This window comes from Amphibalanus amphitrite, unplaced genomic scaffold, assembly GCF_019059575.1.
Source record: "Amphibalanus amphitrite isolate SeventyFive unplaced genomic scaffold, NRLGWU_Aamphi_draft 000523F_arrow, whole genome shotgun sequence".
NCBI lineage: Eukaryota > Metazoa > Arthropoda > Thecostraca > Balanomorpha > Balanidae > Amphibalanus > Amphibalanus amphitrite.
This window is the reverse complement of record NW_024882017.1, coordinates 226,244-246,842: the sequence shown is the minus strand read 5'-3', so window position 1 is coordinate 246,842 and position 20,599 is coordinate 226,244. Positions and strand designations below refer to the sequence as shown.

Here is a 20,599-nt window from a genome sequence, read left to right as displayed (position 1 = left end):
ATAGTGTAGGGGTAGGGTAGGGTAGGGTAAGGTAGGGTAGGTTAGGGTCGGGTAGGGTAGGGTAGGGGCAGGGTAGGGTAGGGTAGGGTAGGGTAGGGTAGGGAAGGGTAGGGTAGGGTAGTGGTAAGATAGGGTAGGGTAGTGTAGGGGTAGGGTAGGGTATGGTAGGGTAGGGTAGTGTAGGGGTAGGGTAGGAGGGTAGGGTAGGGTAGTGTAGGGGTAGGGTAGGGTAGGGTAGGGAAGGGTAGGGTAGGGTAGTGGTAAGATAGGGTAGGGTAGTGTAGGGGTAGGGTAGGGTATGGTAGGGTAGTGTAGGGGTAGGGTAGGGTAGGGTAGGGTAGGGTAGGGTAGGGGTAGGGTAGGGGTAGGGTTGAGTTCAAAAAGGGTCCAACATACAAAACACTTGAACACCCCGCAACTGTCACCATCCCTTACAGTTCAATTAAAAACAGCTACCCAAATCTACCCAAATAATACAGCTAAAAATACAAGTCAATCACCCAAACTAATGCACCCGTAACATAACATAAATCAAAACATACTGTTATCGCGTAAACCTGTACCTCTAGTCTACTATTATAAATCTTAAAAAGTCCGCCCACGCCGCCGTCGGGGTTACTCCCTAAAAGGCTTATTGCGGCGCCGTCGATTGACGCAGGAGGGTAAAATTTTTACCGGTTGTGGGTCACGTAATAAAACAGGTCGTATTAAATTTTGGGCACGATGCGGCCGGGGGTGCGCCCGTGGCGCGTGCTCATGTGCGCCATAGGGTTAGCATTAGAATCGACAAAAACAGGCTATTGCTCGGGAACGGTGAGGGCTACGGGGGTGAAATTTTCACGCCAAGTCGAGCGCGTGCACTCATTTGTCGTATTAAATTTTCGACGGTGTGGGTTCAGCGGTGTGCACGTGGTGGGGCCGCGACCGGTGCCGAGCAGAAGGCACGTGCTTTAGGCTCAGTTGTTCGCTTAAAACCCTTTGACAACGAAGGCCGACACAAGGCACCGCTCCCCAAGAGGATTCGCCAGTAAATACAATTAATTTGTTTTTGCAATATCTCAGCCGTTTCTGGGCCGATTTAGCTGAAACTTGGACTGTCGGTGGTAGTGTAGGGTAGGGTAGGGTAAGGTAGGGTAGGGTAGGGTAGGGTAGGGTAGGGTAGGGTAGGGTAGGGTAGGGTAGGGTAGGGTAGGGTAGGGTAGTGTAAGGGTAGGGTAGGGTAGGGTAGGGTATGGTAGGGTAGGGTAGGGTAGTGTAGGGGTAGGGGTAGGGGTAGGGTAGGGTAGGGTAGGGTAAGGGTAGGGTAGGGTAGGGTAGGGTAGGGTAGTGTAAGGGTAGGGTAGGGTATGGTATGGTAGGGTAGGGGTAGGGGTAGGGTAGGGTAGGGTATGGTAGGGTAGTAGGGTAGGGTAGGGTAGGGTAGGGTAGGGTAGGGTAGGGTAGGAGTAGGGTAGGGTAGGGTAAGGTAGGTTAGGGTAGTGTAGGGGTTGGGTAGGGTAGGGTAGTAGGGTAGGGTAGGGTAGGGTAGGGTAGGGTTGGATAGGATAGTAGGGTAGGGTATGGTAGGGTAGGGTAGTAGGGTAGGGTAGGGTAGGGTAGTAGGGTAGGGTAGGGTAGTAGGGTAGGGTAGGGTAGTAGGGTAGGGTAGGGTAGTAGGGTAGGGTAGGGTAGGGTAGTAGGGTAGGGTAGGGTAGGGTAGGGTAGGGTAGGGTAGGGTAGGGGGTAGGGTAGGATAGGGTAGGGTAGGGGTAGGGTAGGGGTAGGGTAGGGGTAGGGTTGAGTTCAAAAAGGGCCCAACATACAAAACACTTGAACACCCCGCAACTATCACCATCCCTTACAGTTCAATTAAAAACAGCTACCCAAATCTACCCAAATTATACTGCTAAAAATACAAGTCAATGACCCAAAACTAATGCACCCGTAACATAGTATAAATCAAAACATACAGTTATCGCGTAAACCTGTACCTCTAGTCTACTATTATAAATCTTAAAAAGTCCGCCCACGCCGCCGTCGGGGTTACTCCCAAAAAGGCTTATTGCGGCGCTGTCGATTGACGCACGAGGGTGAAATTTTCACGACTCGTGGGTCACGTCATTCAACAGGTCGTATTAAATTTTGGGCACGATGCGGCCGGGGGTGCGCCCGTGGCGCGTGCTCATGTGCGCCATAGGGTTAACATTAAAAACGGCAAAAACAGGCTATTGCTCGGGAACGGTAAGGGCTACGGGGGTGAAATTTTCACGCCAAGTCCAGCGCGTGCATTCATTTGTCGTATTAATTTTTCGACGATGCGGGTTCAGCGGTGTGCACGTGGTGGGGCCGCGACCGGCGCCGAGCAGAAGGCACGTGCTTTAGGCTCAGTTGTTCGCTTAGAAAACTGAGTGAAAAGCATCAGAGCCAACGAACGCCGACACAAGGCACCGCTCGCCAAGGGGATTCGCCAGTAAATACAATTAATTTGTTTTTGCAATATCTCAGCCGTTTCTGGGCCGATTTAGCTGAAACTTGGACTGTCGGTGGTAGTGTAGTGTAGGGTAGGGTAGGGTAGGGTAGGGTAGGGTAGGGTAGGGTAGGGTAGGGTAGGGGATTGTAGGATAGGGTTGGGTAGGGGATTGTAGGGTAGGGTAGGGTAGGGTAGGGTAGGGTAGGGTAGGGTAGGGTAGGGTAGGGTAGGGTAGGGGATTGTAGGGTAGAATTGGGTAGGGGATTGTAGGGTAGGGTAGGGTAGGGTAGGGTATGGTAGGTAGAGTTAGGTAGGGTAGAGTTAGGTAGGGTAGGGTAGGGTAGGGTAGGGTAGGGTAGGGTAGGGCAGGGTAGGGTAGGGTAGGGTAGTGTAAGGGTAGGGTAGGGTAGGGTAGGGTAGGGTAGTGTGGGAGTAGGGTAAGGTAGGGTAGGGTAGGAGTAGGGTAGGGTAGGGTAGGGTAGGGTAGGGTAGGGTAGGGTAGGGTAGGGTAGGGTGGTGTAAGGGTAGGGTATGGTAGGGTAGGGTAGGGTAGGGTAGTGTAAGGGTAGGGTAGGGTACGGTAGGGTAGGGTAGGGTAGTGTAAAGGTAGGGTAGGGTAGGGTATGGTAGGGTAGTGTAGGAGTAGGGTAGGGTTAGGGTAGGGTAGGAGTAGGGTAGGGTAGGGTAGGGTAGGGTAGGTAGGGTAGGGTAGGGTAAGGTAGGGTAGGGTGGGGTAGGGTAGGAGTAGGGTAGGATAGGGTAGGGTAGGTAGGGTAGGGTATGGTAGGGTAGGGTAGGGTAGGGTAGTGTAGGAGTAGGGTAGGGTAGGGTAAGGTAGGGTAAGGGTAGGGTAGGGTAGGAGTAGGGTAGGGTAGGGTAGGGTAGGTAGGGTAGGGTAGGGTAGGGTAGGGTAGGGTAGTGTAAAGGTAGGGTAGGGTAGGGTATGGTAGGGTAGTGTAGGAGTAGGGTAGGGTTAGGGTAGGGTAGGAGTAGGGTAGGGTAGGGTAGGGTGGGTAGGGTAGGGTAGGGTAGGGTAGGGTGGGGTAGGGTAGGAGTATGGGTAGGATAGGGTAGGGTAGGTAGGGTAGGGTATGGTAGGGTAGGGTAGGGTAGGGTAGTGTAGGAGTAGGGTAGGGTAGGGTAAGGTAGGGTAAGGGTAGGGTAGGGTAGGAGTAGGGTAGGGTAGGGTAGGGTAGGTAGGGTAGGGTAGGTAGGGTAGGGTAGGGTAGGTAGGGTAGGGTATAGGGTAGGTAGGGTAGGGTATAGGGTAGGGTAGATAGGGTAGGGTAGGGTAGTGGTAAGGTAGGGTAGGGTAGGGTAGGGTAGGGGTAGGGTAGGGTAGGGGTAGGGTAGGGTAGGGTAGGGTAGGGTAGGGTAGGGTAGGGTAGGGTAGGGTAGGGTAGTGTAGTGTAGGGGTAGGGTAAGGTAGGGTAGGGTAGGGTAGGGTAGGGTAGGGGAGGGTAGGGTAGGGATTAGAGATGCCACAAATTTGCAATTTCATTACCCGCCCCGCCCCGCAGCTACCCCTTGCCCAACCACAACTACCCGCAAGCTGATTTTGGCTGAGCCGAACCCGCAAAAAACCCGCAATTTTGAAAACCTGCTTTTGCAAGAAAAAAATACAGCTGGGTCAATGCTAGAGCTATATAAACCTTACTTGCTTCATTGCTGTGCAGAAAAAGACAGCCAAACAAATAGTAAGGACTTGAAATTGCTATGCTAAGTCCTCAGGAAGTGCACACTGGATAGTGGAAAACGAATAATGCATCAATATGTACATTTGAAATTCCTTTCTGAAAAGAGTTCAGTAAAATCTTTCTCTCACCTTACCCTTCAGCATTGGCTGAGGATCAAAATTTTACTCTGGCTCCCTCTCAATGTTAGGCTTCTGGAATGATATTGTTATCAAAATGAATGTTGATATAAAAGATATGCGATTTCCAGTTAAAAATAAATAGTGACACGGTGAATAATAAGTATCCAGTCGATCTACACATAAAACAAATCATGCAAAATCCCAGCAAAAACCAACTAACCACCAATGAACCACGCGTTTCTGGAAACATGCGTCAGAAGCGTCACCAACAGCTGATTGCAAAGAATGTAACAGCGACTAAATTATTGCGGCCGTAGTTAGTGCGAACTTGTTGCGAAAACACCGATGTATAATGCATATTCATGTGCCATTCTGATAAAGTTATTTTACACAACAGCTAAAGTTTTACCATTTAGAGGTTAATAACCGGTTAAGAAATAAAGAGACAGTAAATACTAAATTAAATGTAATAATTTCATACATGGTCTTGGTAATGTTCTCCGGCTCTCTCGTCATACAAATGATAAGCACGTAAAAAGACAAAAGAAATAAATGCGACCAGCTACGTGGTTTTGTATGTAACATGTATAACTGCTATTTTGAGGTATTCAAAAACCAAGACAGAAAAATTGATTGTAAAATTATTGCGTCATCAATGACAGCTTTCCTTTGCCTCAGAGACCAAAATTGACGCAGTCAAATGCCAATCCTTGTCAGAATGTCGGAAGTGCGCCAGTATTGTATTGCGTTATATTTGGGCCGCCCAGTCAATATTTTGATTTTTTGTAAGGGTAATTGGTGAGTTATTTTCGTAATATAGGGTGGAACAGAACATAGGATAGGTAATCAATGAATTTGCATCAAATTTTGTTTAGTTGATAGCTCTTTTTTTATGCCGACCAGACGCAAATAAAGTAGCATGTGGCATTTGCTCTGATTCTGGGTTCTTCCATAATGTATATCTAGTGCACACTGCACATAGACTTCAGTTCAGCTTCCTATAAGTTTGCTTTCAGGTTCTTTTATGTTTTATGGAATGCTTTCATCAGCAATTATTTATGCTTTGTAGTTTGTTGCTTATACCTTGGTTTGGTCATTGCTAGACTGTGGATGCTATTGCTGGTTGTTTTCAGTTTTGCATTTGAAATGTGCTTCCTTGATATATTTCTATATTTGGTTCTGTTTTAAAAGCTGTTTTGATGAATATTGTATTGCTAACCTGAGCAAATGCACTTGGCATTGTGTTTTGCATCTAAAAAAAAAAAATATATAGGTTCTTAAGTCTGACCGCCAAATACCCGCCACACGACAAGTTTTGCTTCTCAAACCCGCCAAAAACCATGCGGGTTTTGAAAACCCGCAGAAAGCGGGTTCGCGGGTTCAAAAGTGGCATCTCTAGTAGGGATAGGGAGGGTTGCGTTCAGTAACATATGTTACTGAACGCAACATCCTAACTTACAAAGGGCTCGAACAACTCGCATGCATCACCATCATACTTTACAGTTCAATTAAAAGCAGTTACCCAGTTCTACAAAAATCATACCAATAAAAATGCAAGTTTCTACACCCAAACTAATGCATCCGTTAATCATACATATCAAAACATACAGTTATCGCGTAAACCTGTACCTCTAGTAAATATTAAATCGCGAGTCAGGGGCGGATCCAGGAAAACTCCAAGGGGAGGGTCATGAATCGAAGTGGTGCCCCTACCTATACCCAAAATTAAAAACTCAACGGATTTCGTCCACTTCATTTTGGTGGTGCCCCCATTTTCAGTTTTTTTCTTTTTATTTTTTATTTTTAGTCAGTATCTTAACTCTTAGCCACAACCACATTTACCAATTGTAAGCAAGTATATATGAATGTGCTATGTGTATATATGTTGTGGACGCTAAGTAGTGAGTACTTACCAGGAACGTTATCAGGTAAGCAAATCGTTGTCAGTCCGACGAACTTGACCCTGGCGTCTAAAGGGTCTGTCCTTGACACTTCAGGCTTGTCAGGGGCACCAAAGTCCTTCCAGGGACACCACAAACCTGTCAGGGGCACCTACGGCCTTGTAGGGGCGCCACAGGCCCGCCAGGGGCACCACAGGCCTGCCAGGAAGCAGGGGCACCACAGGTCTAGCAAGTATACACGACAGGCCTGTCAGGGGCACAACGGGCCTGTTGGGCCCATGAGCACCCCTAGGGGCAGGGGTCCTTCCAGGGGCACCGCAGGCCTGTGAGGGGCACCAGCGGCCTAGCAGGGGCACCAGTCAACACAGGCCTGCCAGGGGCACCACCGACCTCGCAGGGGTAACTTTGGCCTGTCAGGGCCCAGGGGCACCACGGGCCTGTCGAGAGGCACTTCAGGCTTTTCAGGGGCACCATAGTCCTCTCCGGGCGCAGGGGTAGCAGGGGCACCAGAGGCCTGCCAGGGGCACTACAGGCCTAGCAAGGGCACCACTGGTCTATCAGGGGCACCACGAGCCTGTCATAGCCAGGCATCTCAGGCTTGTCAAGGCCCAGAGGCACCACAGGTCTGTGAGGGGCACCAGCGACCTAGCAGGGGCACCAGTCAACACAGGTCTGCCGGGGGCGCCACAGACCTGCCAGGGGCACCACAGACCTGCCAGGGGCACCAGAGGTTTGCCAGGGGCACCACCGGCCTCGCAGGGGCACCTTGGGCCTGTCAGGGGCACCACGGGCCTGCCGAGGGGCACTTCAGACTTTTCAGGGGCACCAGTCCTCTCCGGGCGCAGGGGTACCAGCGGCCTAGCAAGGGCACCAGAGGCCTGCCAGGGGCACCACAGGCCTAACAAGGGCACCACGGGCCTGCCAGGGGCACCTCAGGCTTGTCAGGGCCCAGGGACACCACAGTCCTTCCAAGGGCACCGCAAGCCTGTCAGGGGCACCAGAGGCCTGCCAGGGGCACCACAGGCCTAGCAAGGGCACCACTGGCCTGTCAGGGGCACCTCAGGCTTGTCAGGGCCCAGGGGCACCACAGTCCTTCCAGGGGCATTACAAGCCTGTCAGGGGCACCAGAGGCCTAGCAAGGGCACCACAGGCCTGCCATGGACACCACAGGCCTGCCAGGGGCACCACCGGCCTTGCAGGGGCGCCTCAGGCCTGTCAGGGGCACCACGTGCCTGCCGGGGACACTCCAGGCTTGTCAGGGGCGTTACAGTCCTGTCAGGGCCCAGGGGCACCAGGCCCGTGGTGTCCCTGCTAGGCCTGTGGTGCCCCTGGCGGTCCTGTGGTGCCCCTGCCAGGCCCAGGACTGTGATACCCCTGATAGGCCGGTGGTGCCCCTGGCAGGTCTTTGGGCCCTCGGGCCTCAAGGGGGGGGCCATGACCCATGTGACCCCCCCCCCCTTGGATCCGCCCCTGTCGCGAGTAGGTAGAACAAATCTTTTAAACGTCGAGCCGATAGGCGAGACGTTTAAATGATTTTTCTACCTACGAGCAGTTTAATAATTTTATCCCGTACCGCTGATTCCTTTCGGGCGCTTAAAGGTAAAACATACATTTTATTTAAAAATACGACACATTTCAGCAGAGCCAGAGACAAAGAGAAGCAGACAGATAAAGCTTTGAAAAACGGTCCAGACAATGTGCTCGATCTGGAATTGGCAGGTTCATTGAAGCTCAAGTCGCAAATACAAATAAAAAAGAAAAAGAAAATGATGTTTCATTGCGTTTCCCTGCGCATGCTGGTGAAAATAGCGAGACAGTCAAATGGAAGAGAAGTCTACTACTGTTAACGCCAGACCCCTTGAGGCTCTAATTTTTCGCGATTATTTTTAAATGCGTGGAAGAATTTCAACCAAGCTCAGGACATGGCCGTTTCAAAACCTGCCGAAACTTTCACAATTTAGATATTTTATCGCCATTTCAATATTTCAGGCACTTCTCATTGACTCGTAATGTTAAATTTCGAGCAAGATTTTCACCCGGTGTGTAGAGGCTATCACCAGTCAGTCTTTGATACGTTATGACGTCACAACTAAGTCCCGCCTCTGTGGTCTTGGCCTGCGGCGGTTTCGGGCCGGCGCGCGGTCACTCTCGCTGTGGCGGGGAGCGGGGACGGTCGAGCGGTGCCGAAAGCCAGCGGAGTTGTGCGTAACGTCTTGGCTGACAGTGTCCAAAGAGCGACATGATGACTGAGGAGCCATAAATGCTAAATGCCCATTGCTTGTACAATGCTGATATGTTCGCTGATATTTGTTTTATTTTTTACAAGCTGCAAATGACGGGCAGATGGCATACCTATAACTGACATAAGATTAAATATTCACCTGTATTTAAAGCCTATGGCGTTGCAGATAAAGCGATACTGGGATGTCGGATGTCACCAAGTAGCTGCCGATTTGTACATCGCTATGCAACCATCGAACAACGCAATAATAAGTGAATTGCCTTCGCTTCACATCATATGTAAGGCTCGCTCGTATTTCAAACAGATATCCTACATCGAAAATCGCATTTGTTTGGAATCGTTAACGTTTGTTCGAAGCACGTGTGAGTAGTAGGTTGAGAAGTGATGGTCCTCTTGGTCCTATAGGTATACAAGAGTCAACAAGAGCCTGACACTTGTTTGACCGTCTGCTGCAATTGATTCATAGCACGTGAAGCGTCAGCGAAATTCATAATCCTTTACAGATGGCAGGGGTGTCGTTTTGACAGAGGTCGCTGATGGGCATGGGTCAATGCCGCAGTCGTGGGCGGAGCCTAATGTCATATGACGTATGAAAGCCTCTATCCAGGATGGAAAAACAGTTAACATTACGAGTCAATGACAAGTGCCACAAATATTTAAGTGACAACAAAATGTATTTGAAGAAAAAGTTTCGGCAGGTCTTGAAACAGCTCCTTCCTAAATATGGTTGAAATTATTCCACGCATTTAAAAATAATCGCGAAAAATTAGGGTCTCAAGGGGTCTGGCGTTAACAGTAGACGTTTAACAATTTGTTAATCGTCACTAGACGTTTAACAAATGATCCAGGACAACGATCCTGCGCACATGAGTGGGGTGACGATAAGCGAAGCGGTGAGCTGTGGCTTTGAGTTGAAGTCGTGCCCACTTTTTTCTCCGTACCTTGCACCCTCTGGTTGCCACCTCTTCCCAACATGAGAAAATCGCTTAGCAGTGGCAACTTTGCTGACAGCAGGGAGACGAAATCAGCCGTCTTGGACGCGCCAGATGTGTCCAAGACCCACTTGGTTATTGAGGCCCTGAGGGCTCTCGCGAAGCGCTGCGCGAAATGTGTTTGCCCTAACGGTGATTATTTGAAAAAATGAACATTTTTGGTCTAATAAGTCGATGCCGTATCTATGCTTCTTTCTTCATGGTCGGGCCCTGAACTTTGTGACCGCTCTCCGTATGCACTAGCATGCTGACACTTGACATTTAATACATTTCATTTAATAAATTACGTCACATCAATCATTATACGCGTAAAATGTTTTTAATATAACCCGCGCCGGGCCGGGGGGGGGGGTGTTTGAACACCCCCCTTGCAGTTTTTCGCAGATATCTCAAAAACGGCGGCGCCGTTTTTGGCACACCTGTTCGTGCATCTTTTCCGCACATGTTGTGAAAATTTCAGACCCAGGTCACCTTAGGTCAGGTCACCAGGGTCACGCCAAGTGACCTCACCTCAGAAAAAATAAGAATGCTCGTCATAGCTACACCGACTGAACGATTGCCTTGAAACTTTCAGCGATTGATTAGAGCAACACTATCTATAAAATGTATATCTCGGAATTTTGATATCGGTGACCTAAGGTCAGGTCAATTTTACGGCCTCTCCATTATATGTAAGTCAATGGGAGAAAATTGAAAAGCGTCTGTTTTGCACGAACGCTATTCTAGACACTCTCAAACATCGAGATGTAGGTAAAATAGACACACTGAACCAGAAAATGGCAACTGTGACCCCTCGTTATGTCCCCGAGGTCATCTCAGGTCACGAACAGAATCTAACAGTTTTTCGATGATAACTTCTGATAGAGGAGCGCTAGAGCGCTAAAAACGCCTTAGATGTGTTCGGTTCGACGTTGCGGATCGGCTGATATGCAACATGACCTTTTCCGGTCAGGTCATGACCTTGACCTGAGGTCAAATTTTCAAGTTGACCTTTCAAGGTCAAATTATAGTTCATTCGACGCGTCTCGACGAGAGGAACACGATGCTGGCAAAAGTAATGTCATAGCTCTTTTGAGTCAAAAGTTATTGCCGAAAAACCGTTTTTCGTAAAAACGGCTATTTTTTGAGTTTTTGCCCTCTGGAGGCTAAACTGTTGGCCTGAGGTCAAATCTGAGAACATTACTCAGAAAGGTCTGTAAAAGGGCTATCGAATGCGCTTTTTTGCGGCGCTGTAGCTCTATCGGTTCCCGACATAGCCGTTGGGAGTTTCCAAAATGTTGAAATAGTCAACATTTAACCTTTGGTGACCTCTGGTGACCTGACCTTTGACCTGACCCAAAAAATGACCGAAGCGTTTTCGTCCTTATATTGACGTTCTTTCGATTGCCGCTTACCGCGTGTCGCTACGTGGCCCAGGAGCCGAGTTAGAAGGGGGGGTGTTCAAACACCCCCCCCCCCCCCGCGGCCCGGCGCGGAATCTCAGAGCACCGGCCCGGCGCGGGATAATTTATTATTTGTTTCAGTTTGCGGCCTGGGGGCCAGCAAGACTTTTTAAAGTATGATAATAGGTTTGACTACAATTTCAAATGTCATTGTTTGAAATTTAATTGTTTATTGGGATTTTTTTGGGACTTTAATTGTTAACCTAAATTGTTTATTGGGTTTATTGGGACCTTTAGGACTTGAGTCCATTCACCATACTGTTGAATCTTGAGTCGACTCAGCATTTGTGCCATTTTCTTCGAGTCATGAATTGAATCGAGTCATGATGTTGAAGCCCACTTTGTGTCATGAGTCGAGTCGATTCCAGTTTGCGACTTCCAAACGTGAATCGACTGATCCACATTTCACGTGGTACCAATGTCTGCCTGCGGCCTTACCAGCGCGCCCGTCGGCGCCGGCGACGGTAGCGAGCAGGCGCAGCAGCGCCGCCGGCAGCGCGCCGCCGGCGGCCCTCTCACAGATCAGCTGCACCTCACTGGTGACCGGTGGCGCGGGATCGCCCTCCACCTGCCGGAGGCACAACACTCACAGCTGGAGCAGCACGGCCGTCGGACATATCAGTCTGAAAATGTAATACAAAAGGAAAAAACGATTGGAAAGAAAAGAAGAAGGGAGCTTACCAAAAAACAAGACGCCTTTATAGGGGGTCACAAACGAGCACGCACGATAGCGAGCCCTGCACGTGCGTAAGTGTAACGGAATGCCTCCAACTGACTAATGCAAGGTACCCTACAAAATCGTCCAATTTGAGCGTCATGTGCCCAGCCATTCTTGTTATGTGGAAGCGGCATCTTGCACGTGCGCACGTGCTAAACGAGTACCAACTGACTCATGGCTAGTATGGTAAGGTATTCTTTTCTCAGACTCAGACTCAGACGTGTATTAAGGAAATCCACTAAAAGCGGCTATTACATCCTCTCGTCAAAAATTAAAACGGTGGTTTCAAAGTCAAGATAAAGAGAGACAAGCATCACAATCACACTCGCATACATCATAGTCAAGATAATACAAGAAACATAGATACAGACAATACCAGCACACATACACACCAGATGGTTAGCTCAACTCAGTCAGGTTGGATCCGTCAGCAGCCGCCTGAGGCGGTGCTTAAAAACAGGCACCGGGAGCCCGAGCAAATCGGGTGGCAGGCGGTTGTAAAGAACCGGACCACGGCTGATGAAGCGCCTCTTGCCTGCTTCGGCTCTACTATGGACGTCAAACCCCTTGAGACCCCACTTTTTTGCGATAATTTTTAAATGCGTCACTTCTCGTTGACAATATTCTGGCAATGTGCGTTTCAGAACCTGCCGAAACTTTTATTACTAAGGTATTTTGACGCCAAACGATTATGAAAGGTACTTCTCATTCACTCGTAATGTTAAATTTCACGGAACGAATCTGCTGTTTGGGTAGAGGCTACGCGCTCATGGGGCGGAGCCACGTAATGACGCCAGCGCTAAGCTCCGCCCTACCCCTCCGGCGCTCCTTGCCCGGCGACCGGTCACTCGCGTCTCTCGCTCCATTCAGGCTTGATGGTGGGCGGTAGCTGGTAGCGGTAGCGGGCGCTGGTAGATGATATTAAGAGCAGATGGCGCTGGTGGCGGGGCTCGAGTGTGGCCGAGCGCAAGCCTCTGCCCGGGCCTGAATTGACCTTAGCATTACGAGTGAATGAGAAGTACCGTTCATAATCGTTTGGCGTCAAAATACCTTAGTAATAAAAGTTTCGGCAGGTTCTGAAACACACATTGCCAGAATATTGTCAACGAGAGTTGACGCATTTAAAAATTATCGCAAAAAAGTGGGGTCTCAAGGGGTTTGACGTCCATAGTAGATCGGAGCACATATAGTGAGTGGTCCTGTCGGGTCACCCTAGCTTGCGCTCCTAGTGAGCTCCTAGCGGCAGCCACGGTTGACAAACAGGCGGCTAACACCTCGGGCTCACCGAAGCGCAGCAGTTTGTGCACCATGCACAGTGTGCCATGCACCACAAGGTTCTCCGCGCTGAGCCAACGCAGCTTCTCAAGCAGGTCCGACACGTGATCATACTTTTTGCGTCCGAAAATGATTTTTGCCCCATAATTTAGAGTCTTCTGAATGAGTGCAAGGTTCTTCTTCGAACCGTTGCCATAGACAGTGATACAGTATCGAAGCTGCGAGAGAACCAAGGCGTTGACCAGCACGGAGATGACGGACGGAGGCAGGCGCCCCCTGAGATGTGACAGGCCACTGAGAATGCCGAAACAGCGCCGGGTGACGGCAGAGACGTGAGTGTTCCAGGTGAGGTTGCGATCGAACGTCAGGCCGAGATTTTGTGCTTCCGAAACGGGAATGATAACGTGATCGCGAAATTTTACCGTAACATTTGGGGCATTGCGCAAATTTTGAGCGCTACCCAGCAGCATCAGTTGAGTTTTCCCGGCATTGACTTTTAAGCCGTTGGCACGGAACCAGAGGTCAAGAGAAGCTAGCGTCTGTTCCATCCGGTATAATACGTTATGAATTTGACTTTTTTCCACTGACCAAAATTTGGGTGTCGTCTGCATATTGAACTACGACTGCATCCTCGGCGAACAAGCTAAGGTCGTTGGCAAAAATGCAATAGAGAAGCGGGCCGAGGGCGGAGCCTTGGAAAACACCGATGCTGTTGGGGAGCGGAGATGAAGTAGTTCTTCCACCCAGAGCGTCAGTGAGGCTGACACTTTGGGTGTGGCCGTGAAGATATGCCGAAAACCAAGCTGTATCGATACCATGAAGCTGCAATTTAGTCAATAATTTATCGTGGTCTATCACATCAAAACATTTGCTCAAATCCAGCAGGCAGAGAAGGGATAGCTCTCCACGGTCGGTAGCGGATAGGATGTGATCGGATATGGATATCAGCGCGGTTTCAGTCGAGTGACGAGGCCGAAAACCGTGCTGAGTGGGGGAGAGGAGATGGTTGTTGGATAGGTGACTGTAGAGCTGTTGATGTACGGCTTTCTCTACAATTTTGGATATAATAGGACGATAGAGATTGGCCGGAAATTTGATGGATCTGAAGGATCACCGGTTTTCTGAGTCCAACGATGCCTTTTTTAAAGAAAAATTGACTGCTAGGGCCTCCCTAAACGCCTTGAAGAGGACCAATCACCATGTTACGCCCGGCGACCGGCCGGTGTCAATAAGGGCGAGAATTCGACGCCGCGCGCCGGCGGCAGCGCCTTATCGGCCCCGCGCGCCAGGACATCTGCCGGGCGGCCGGCTGGGCGGTGGGAAGTTATGAGTGCGTGGTCTTATTTCACACGATCGGGGTGCTTTATCTCATGGTGTCGGGGCGGAAAGTTTCAGTACAGCAAGTCAAACAGAACTAAGAAAAGACTCAATACTTCCGGGCGGTTCACTAGGACCTTTCTGTTTTGAGAATACAGCTGTATTATTAATGTGCCGTATTTCCTTCTCTGTCCAGCTTTGGTGGTCTTTAGAAAACTTCCACCGACAATCCTGCTGTTTATTCGTGAATATGGGTTAACTCAAAGGTTTGTTTGACTTTATTTTCGAATTTTCACAGATTTATGTGCAAATCGTGATATCTTAGATTGGGTACCCGACCACCGTAAGCTATTTTGCCAGTTTTCGGGTCGACTGGCGTCGTTTTGTCGCCGACATGGTGACCACCCATCGGCGACTGAATCCAGCCCCCGTTCACGAGCTTCAGAATTCCTTTACCGTGACGTCATCACGGCGTAAGAATTTTCCTTCACCCATAGCAATGCATGCAAATCATGGTGTGTTTCAGGCAGGCTAAGGAGAAATCCAAGGCCTATATGTGTTCAAAAGACATACCACTAAGCCAATGGATTCGTCTCATTACGATAAATGGGGTTGAAATCGAAACATTCGGCCTATATTTAACTAAAATGGGCCAATCAAATGGTCCCTGCAACTCATAATGAAGGATTTCCTCTGCGTTAAAAAATTTGTTTCCATTGATTTTTATCAGCCACAGGGGAAATCCTTCATAATTGCTACCAGATTACTACCAAATTCCCTCGCATTTCTGTTGCGCATTGCCTCACAAATAAGAGTTTTATGAAGTTAATACTAATTTAATTGTCATATTTTGACTGATTTTGGCGATCCTTAATTATTTCAACGCAGCATGGATCAGATAGATCTCATAGTTTGCTGAAGAATATGGCTTTTGCTTGGTTATTTTCAAGCTATATGTGATTTAGTGCGCCGTGAACGTAGCATTATGCAAATTATATCAACTTTAAATATTGAATCAACTTTTGAAGTGAAGTTCACATGAAAAACCAAAAGTTCAAGCATAATAATTGTTTAAACATAATGATGCAACATGTGTCTCCCAGATGGAACTTATATTTCAATTGAAAACTGAAAATGGAAAACAGAAGATGGATCTGCGGAGTTACCATGAGATCACAAGGTGCTCTTGATTGCTGGTAGTTGAAGATGTTGAGAGAACTTGTGAATCTGCATACCAGTCCTGACTTGCTTGATTGTTCAAAACTATTTTAATTCTCATAATTTTGTAATGTGTAGTGACTGTAAACACTGCGCAGCACATAGAAATGTGCATAATGACATGATGTGGAGATGGAATTAAATTGATGAAATACTAGGACTTACTCCACAAGGAGATCGAATGGGTCGGAGCGCTTTCAATATGTATTATACATATCGTCGTCAGCGAATCAATAACGGGTCGAATCGAGTCGGGTATCGAAGAGGTTCGGGAGCTGCGCGGCAGAGCGATCACATACTATTCGAATTATGCATTAAAGAGAATAAAAAAACACGTGAGAACAATCATGATACACTAGCTGCTAAAATGAATTAAAATGGGGTGCTAAAATGCATAAATGGCACGTATAAAAGTACAATAAGGGGGGGGGAGGAACAGGATACCTATGGTGATAAAGACTGAGTAGAAAAGGGAACAAAGACTATACAAAACTGAGTGCAAAAACTGTAAAAGGACGAGTACAAATATAAATACATACAAAGGCCGAACTAGACGTAAACACTACTGACAAAAACGGCGGATTATCGGCAGCCAGCGGTCATGCAGCAGGGCACCCGAGTTCCTGTTCACGTTTGCGTCATTCGGCGACACCAGGACGGCTTCACGCCGACCAACAGTCCGAATATAGGCCGATTCCAGGAGAAGTCGCATCTGGTGATGACTGGCTCGATTCAAGATCTTGATGGCATCGAAAGCAGGTGAGCAGTCTCTATGGGTACTGAAGGCCGATGTATTGGCTCTCGAGCGGACTGCTCCAGTCCAGCTCTCCCGGTGTTCTCGGAGTCTCGTGCCCAGCTCACGATCTGTCTCGCCGATATAGACCATTGGGTCACCGTCCACTTGGCAGGAGCACTCGATCCGATAGATGACGTTGCTCTGTTGTAGCTTAGGCAGTTGGTGCTTAGCCTTGCTGCAGAGCAGCGAGCCGATGGTGACTGAAGGCTTGGAGACGAGCTGGATCCCGATCTTGCTGGCCTCCCGTTTGAGTTGGTAGAACAGGGGGCCGGCAAACGGAACAGAGACTCGGACAGGCGCCGGGTGTGAGTTCGCGCTAGGTGGCGCTGGTAGGGCCCTTGCCTTCAGTCTGAGATCGGTCCGAGTCTTCTGAATGGCCGAGTCGATGAATGATCGTGGGTAGCCATGATGATGAAACTTCTGGCGGATGAAGTCAAGCTCCTGCTGGCGGTCTCTCATGGACGAACAGTATCGGATCGCTCGAGTGCAGTCAGATCGAATGGCCGCTCTCAGGTAGCGGGTCTCGGTGTAGGAGCTGAAGGCAGGCACTTGGTTGGTGTTGCAGGACTTCCTGTAGACCTTGGTGCAGAACTTGTCGTCTCTTCTAGTGATGCAGATGTCAAGATACGGTAGCTGTCGGTTTACTTCCAAGTCAGTGGTGACATTGATGCTGGAGTCCTTGCTGTTCAGCTGGTTGACCCACGTGTTGAGGATGTCGTCACTGCCCTCGAACAAGACCAGGTAGTCGTCCGCGTATCGGCAGAAAGCATGGACCCTGCCTCTCGTCTCGTCTCTGTCCCTGGATGTGGAGGCGATGGACCCTGTCTCGTCTCCCTGGATGTGGAGGCGATGTTCCCGTCAATACCTACTCAGACAGCCATCTCACTGATTCGTACTCAGCTGCGAGACAACAGAGACGCCCTCTCCGACGTAACTTGTCTCAAGCCCGACGCAGTCGCTGACCTGCTGAACATCTCTATCCAGAACTGCCATGCGGTCATTCAAGACGGTGACAAGGAGCGATGGTTCAGGCAGACTACCGGCCTAGCCATGGGCAAAAGCTACTCTCCGGTGGTCGCTGACCTGTACATGGGACACTGGGAGGCTGATCTGGAGCTCCTGGCGGCCAACTGTGGTGGCAGGGTCCATGCTTTCTGCCGATACGCGGACGACTACCTGGTCTTGTTCGAGGGCAGTGACGACATCCTCAACACGTGGGTCAACCAGCTGAACAGCAAGGACTCCAGCATCAATGTCACCACTGACTTGGAAGTAAACCGACAGCTACCGTATCTTGACATCTGCATCACTAGAAGAGACGACAAGTTCTGCACCAAGGTCTACAGGAAGTCCTGCAACACCAACCAAGTGCCTGCCTTCAGCTCCTACACCGAGACCCGCTACCTGAGAGCGGCCATTCGATCTGACTGCACTCGAGCGATCCGATACTGTTCGTCCATGAGAGACCGCCAGCAGGAGCTTGACTTCATCCGCCAGAAGTTTCATCATCATGGCTACCCACGATCATTCATCGACTCGGCCATTCAGAAGACTCGGACCGATCTCAGACTGAAGGCAAGGGCCCTACCAGCGCCACCTAGCGCGAACTCACACCCGGCGCCTGTCCGAGTCTCTGTTCCGTTTGCCGGCCCCCTGTTCTACCAACTCAAACGGGAGGCCAGCAAGATCGGGATCCAGCTCGTCTCCAAGCCTTCAGTCACCATCGGCTCGCTGCTCTGCAGCAAGGCTAAGCACCAACTGCCTAAGCTACAACAGAGCAACGTCATCTATCGGATCGAGTGCTCCTGCCAAGTGGACGGTGACCCAATGGTCTATATCGGCGAGACAGATCGTGAGCTGGGCACGAGACTCCGAGAACACCGGGAGAGCTGGACTGGAGCAGTCCGCTCGAGAGCCAATACATCGGCCTTCAGTACCCATAGAGACTGCTCACCTGCTTTCGATGCCATCAAGATCTTGAATCGAGCCAGTCATCACCAGATGCGACTTCTCCTGGAATCGGCCTATATTCGGACTGTTGGTCGGCGTGAAGCCGTCCTGGTGTCGCCGAATGACGCAAACGTGAACAGGAACTCGGGTGCCCTGCTGCATGACCGCTGGCTGCCGATAATCCGCCGTTTTTGTCAGTAGTGTTTACGTCTAGTTCGGCCTTTGTATGTATTTATATTTGTACTCGTCCTTTTACAGTTTTTGCACTCAGTTTTGTATAGTCTTTGTTCCCTTTTCTACTCAGTCTTTATCACCATAGGTATCCTGTTCCCCCCCCCCTTATTGTACTTTTATACGTGCCATTTATGCATTTTAGCACCCCATTTTAATTCATTTTAGCAGCTAGTGTATCATGATTGTTCTCACGTGTTTTTTATTCTCTTTAATGCATAATTCGAATAGTATGTGATCGCTCTGCCGCGCAGCTCCCGAACCTCTTCGATACCCGACTCGATTCGACCCGTTATTGATTCGCTGACGACGATATGTATAATACATATTGAAAGCGCTCCGACCCATTCGATCTCCTTGTGGAGTAAGTCCTAGTATTTCATCAATTTAGAAATGTGCAGGTGGCTGGTAGGTGGGTTAAACTTAGGAGGTGCGAATTTGGATGTCAGTTACAAAATTAATGGTTATGCCTTGTAGAGTAAGCTCTGCTGTTACTTTTGTCTTTTTATAATTGTCTTTTTATAATTGTAACCTACAATGCTGTTAGTTTCATTTTTATTCAAATGCTCAACCAGAATTTGCACTTGTTCATGCATGAATGGCAAAGTTTGGGGTGTTTATTCAACCCTGACTGCTTAAGTTTTTCAAAGGCACATGACACAGCATGGCTAGATCCCGCTAACTTTGGCCTTACATGAGCCTTATGGACCTCCAGTACAAGTTTGTCCATCGACGGACAATCGTCCCAGACTCCAGATGATTCTTTTGAGTTGGCCTTTTAGCCAGTTTTTTTTTTTCGCCGAGTGCTCGGAATTTTCAGGTGCCTTCTACATGACGATCTTGGCAACCGTTGAAATGCAGAAGGGCAGCCCCGGGGGGGGGGGACGGATCGGCCGACTAAAAACCCGATATTAGGTATTGTTACCGTACTTTTTGACTCGAATAAGAATCAGCGGCGTGAAGCGCCTCAAAAATATTACAGCCAATTGGCAAAACAGCTCCAAAACACCTTGATTTTGCAGCCCGTGTAACAAGTTCGATGCCAGAACACCTAAGGTCTGGTCACCAAGTCAAGTAACTCTGCCTCTAAAAAAATTGTTGTCCTTTAACCGTATAACTTATTTCCTAGAAGTTTGAAATTTTGTGTCGTGCAACTGCATGACTGCGGGGTCGGAGCCAGACCTTGGCAACTCGTCAGCTTCACTTGACAGCTCTGGCCAGAGTCGGAGCTGGAGTCACCGAACTCATTTGTACTTCGACTCCGAAGTCAGAGTCGACATTTTCTGGCTTGAAGTCATGCTCTTAACCCTCGCCCTGGCAGGGCATTTTTCATAACACGGCCTGGCAGGGGGGGGGGGGTCGATGCGACCCCCCCCCTCGCGATTGGCTCCTATGGCACCTAGAAACACCAAATTTGGTAGGTAGGTGGGCCCCCTGGAGTTCTCGCCCCTGTGCAAATTTGGTTGCTTTAGTTCAATATTTAGGGGGTTTTGGGGGTATAAATGTATAAATTTCGCTAAAAACAGGTCAAAAGTTTTTCGCTTATAACTTTTGATCTAATTAAGATAGGGCAAAAAGAAAAGCACCAGTGAACTCAGCACGTCAAGGTGCGTCGAATGATATACATTTTAGCTTGCTAAAGTGTACTTAAAGTTTTTCTTAATTTTTAAGTAAACTTTAATTAATTAATTAAGTTCAAGTTAACCAAATTGCATCATATCGCATATCATTCGATTCGGCTGATCACCAGGAACACAATGACACCATCTTTTAAGCTCTAGCGTCATTATGTGCCAAGTTATTGGCAAAAACGTCATTTGACCTCAGTTGACCTCATTTGACCTGACCCATGGATAAGTACACCAAACAAAGAAGCACCAAGTGACCTGCTGTTAAGTTCTGTGGTTTCAAAGCACAAAAGTGATAGAACGAAGCGGATATCTCCAGTATTTTCCGAATTTAGTATTTTCCCATAGGCTTAACATTACGACGTAATGACCTCTAACTGACCTCAGGTCAGTGACCTCAAAAAACCCGAACTATATGTTATACAAGTTGGTGAACTTAGCACATCGTGAACGTTTGAAGGAAATCAGTCCAAAACTGTGAGTTGGACAGGTGCAAAAAGAAAATTGAAATTTGACCGTGAACTTGTACCGGTTTTTCTGACCTGGTGACCTGACCCAAGGTCACCCGGACCTGAAATTTTCAGGTCATATGTAAAAAGGTTGCCCCATAGGCTGTGCCAAAGC

At 48.8% G+C, this 20,599-nt stretch overlaps 1 protein-coding gene across 1 annotated transcript in view; it reads right to left on the bottom strand.

The window, feature by feature from the left end:
- LOC122393207 (HEAT repeat-containing protein 1-like) overlaps positions 1 to 17,159 on the bottom strand; it is a 158,624-nt gene extending 141,465 nt beyond the window's left edge. The window contains exons 1-3 of the mRNA XM_043389035.1: positions 17,130 to 17,159; positions 16,272 to 17,000; positions 11,281 to 11,410 (exon numbers count right to left, since the gene is read on the bottom strand). Coding sequence (XP_043244970.1) covers positions 11,281 to 11,410; positions 16,272 to 17,000; positions 17,130 to 17,159 — 889 coding nt within the window. The remainder of the gene's footprint in view (positions 1 to 11,280; positions 11,411 to 16,271; positions 17,001 to 17,129) is intronic.
- Positions 17,160 to 20,599: the final 3,440 nt, after the last annotated feature.